The 3,317-nt window shown below is 34.6% G+C and overlaps 1 protein-coding gene across 1 annotated transcript in view; it reads left to right on the top strand.

Annotated features, from left to right (window-relative positions):
- Nucleotides 1-1,426: 1,426 nt before the first annotated feature.
- Nucleotides 1,427-3,317, top strand: part of LOC111089766 — a gene marked incomplete at its 3' end in the record, with an annotated part of 31,897 nt that continues 30,006 nt past the window's right edge. The window contains exon 1 of the mRNA XM_022402808.1: nucleotides 1,427-1,472. Coding sequence (XP_022258516.1) covers nucleotides 1,427-1,472 — 46 coding nt within the window. The remainder of the gene's footprint in view (nucleotides 1,473-3,317) is intronic.

Below are 3,317 nucleotides of genomic sequence, written 5' to 3' on the forward strand. Positions count from 1 at the left end.
ATATTATAATGTTGTTTCGTATCACGTTTTGTAAAATATTATAATGCTGTTTCGTATCACGTTTTGTAAAATATTATAATGTTCTATGATGTAAATATCTGTCAGTTATTCTGCCTATGGCTGGTTTGTTAGCTTTTCTGTCAATTAGCCAGCATAAAGTGACTGAGATACTTAAACATTTTTAGAATTCAGTGGTTAGAATATATATATAAAAGCGATTCTTCGGACATATACCAAGATGGTGTTTGAAAATCAACAGTTTTACTGCAGTATTCGAAAGGAGTCACTGAGTAATTTGTTCATTTCTGTCCTAACTTAATGTTTAGTGAGTCTATTTATTTAAATATTACGTTGAGAGTAGAGAGCTAAGTATTGGTTTACTATCACATAACCTATTAACACCAGGCCTAGTTCTGTGATGATTCGTTGAAGAAGGAAAACGTCAAGTTTCAGTTAGTGTTAATTGTATTTGCTTTGATTTGATTACAGTTTTCGTGCGAAGCTAACACGACAGCTATCTGCGGATATTCTCCCTAATTTTGAAGTGATAGATAGCGAATAGCATATACCACTACTTGAGCTACTTTTGTCTGACTGAATATATACCTATGATTCCCACGTAGCTAGTTTATGTGTCAAGGGGACGCGAACCGTTAATCCTTGGTTTCACAGTTCGGGTACTAGGCTTCACCCAGCCTAGAATAGAGGGCAAGAGGCTTTTAGAATACCGGAACCTTGCTTTTTCAATTATAATAAAACAAAAATCATTTCTGACTTCAACTGGAGCACAATATTGTTATTTTTCTGTATAATATATGGAAACACCAAAAATAAATATAAAATTGAAAGAGTCAGCGTAACTTTGTGTTTGCTGAAATCATCAGGTCTGAATTTGAGAGGAACCACAACAACGAACGACAGTATTCGCTGATATTCCATACGTCTACCTGACAGACACAATGAATAACCTGTTATTGTGGCAATGGTGCGGGTGTGGAGCACGTGCTTCGGTCTGCAGCGTATCTTTTCATTTTTAATTACTTTTCGCCTGAAGAGGTCTTCTAGCCATGACATTTTTGTATACAACTAACGAATGAATGCTTCTGACCTTCCTCTGCTTTATGTCTATATTGGTTCCAGCCGTAGAATATGTAGGATGTACTGTAGATGTAGAATGAAACTGGATCATATAAGGCCTTCTACATGAAGTAATCCACATTTAAAGCTGCGGTTCTCAACTTAACCTTTCACTGACCAGGAACTTTTAGAAATACTTGTACAAGCTTATTGTCAGTAGACTGAGGGACGTTTCCGATGTAATATATTATTTTTGTTATTCGCGAAACGGGAAGGTTATGTGTTTTATTTCTTCCCAAACTCAATATGGCACATTTCTTTGAGTGTTTATGAAATTCATCGTTTGAAAATGATCACTCCGGATTCTGACGTTGGTGCTTGGAATATGTCCAGAGGTAAGGAGGGGTGTTAGATAAAGTATACGTTTCGTATGAAATATATAGCGTAGGATGTGAATTGTAAATGTAGCGTGGGTTCTTGGAATATGTCCAGAGGTAAGGAGGGGTGTTAGATAAAGTATACGTTTCGTATGAAATATAGCGTAGGATGTGAATGGTAGATTTATAGTTCCTTAAAATGATGAGCTGAATAACTGCGGAAGCGAATGAGAATTGTTTTATTATACTGTTCAAACACTTATTGAAACCGAACCTGTTTTACAAGTCTCTACTTCCTATCAGAAATGGATTATTCAATCGATTTGAAATGGACTGCACTGACCTAAATAACTAAAGCGTAGTTTTAACTACAGGAAAACGAACGAAGTTTCCATGACATTACATTTTATTTATAAAGGGAATAAGCTTCATATTACCATGGAACGATCATGTGAACGTATACACAACATAATGTTTAGGGACAACAATGGACCTATTGGTCCATCTAGGTTGTCTCATCCTCTAAACTAAACTAAAACTATTACTTAAATAACAAAAATACTTCAAAAACACCTCTTATCATTCATATACTTATCAAGCTTTTTCTTAAACTTTCTTAAGTTTACTGCCTCCACAATATCCAAATGCCAACCACTCTGTTAGAAAAATTAAACTGTCTTAGCTGAAGATGATTCCTATCTTGGCAAAATTTGAACTTGTGTCCCCAAGTCCTACTATTCTCACTGTTAAGAATAATAATAAAAAAAAGATTATGCATCAATTCCATTTACAATCTTGAAAACCTCAATCAAATCCCCTCTAACTCTTATTTCTTCAAGACAAAACAATTTGAGAGATTTCAAAGATTCCTAGTAGAACAACCCCTCCACCCCAGGCAACATTGTAGTAACCATCCGTATCTTATAGTATGTAGTTTTATTCTAGTTAGACTTGTACAGCTTCACTACTTTCTATATATATAATTATGTTTTTTTATGATGGGTTCTTTAGTAGGAAATAGATATTATTGCTTATCGACTCATACAAAAATCGGGCCGGAAATGGCTTAGTAGTTAGCGTTCCCAGGCTATAAATTCGGAGATTCATGGTTTGCAATCCGTTGCCATAAAAACACTCATCATTCTGGAGCCATGGGTGTGCTATAAGAGTGACGGTCAGATAAGAGTAGCCCAAGAGTTGACAGTGGGTACTGTTGGTTAGCAGCTTTCCCTATAGTCTATCAGTTAAGATAGTTCTTATGCAACTTTGGTTCTGAAAAAAAACAAAAAAACAAGCAATCCTAGGAAAAACACTTAAGCAAAAGAGTTTTCTTTTTCTCCCCATTATCTGTATATTAAAGTTTTTATTTGCCTAAATGGGCGATTCTTATTACTTCCTATTCATTTGTTGCAAGATTTTAAAAATTATCAAAAATACAGCTTTCATTTACAATCGATGGCTTCGCTTTCCCAAAGGGACAGCGTTCAGTTTACGGACAACGTTAAACTCCGGGATTTGGTTCCAATGTGGCTTTTTATCAGCATCCCATTACTTCTGAGTTTGTGTCATATATTCTTTTTTATCAATCATAGCTTTACTTCTGAGTTTGTGTCATATATTTGTTTGATCACCATCCTTTTACTTCTTAGTTTGTGTCATATATTTGTTTTATCAATCATCCTTTTACTTCTTAGTTTGTGTCATATATTTGTTTGATCACCATCCCATTACTTCTGAGTTTGTGTTATATATTTGTTTGATCACCATCCTTTTACTTCTTAGTTTGTGTCATATATTTTTTTGATCACCATCCTTTTACTTCTTAGTTTGTGTCATATATTTGTTTTATCAATCATAGCTTTA

This window comes from Limulus polyphemus, unplaced genomic scaffold, assembly GCF_000517525.1.
Source record: "Limulus polyphemus unplaced genomic scaffold, Limulus_polyphemus-2.1.2 Scaffold7297, whole genome shotgun sequence".
NCBI classification, from domain to species: domain Eukaryota; kingdom Metazoa; phylum Arthropoda; class Merostomata; order Xiphosura; family Limulidae; genus Limulus; species Limulus polyphemus.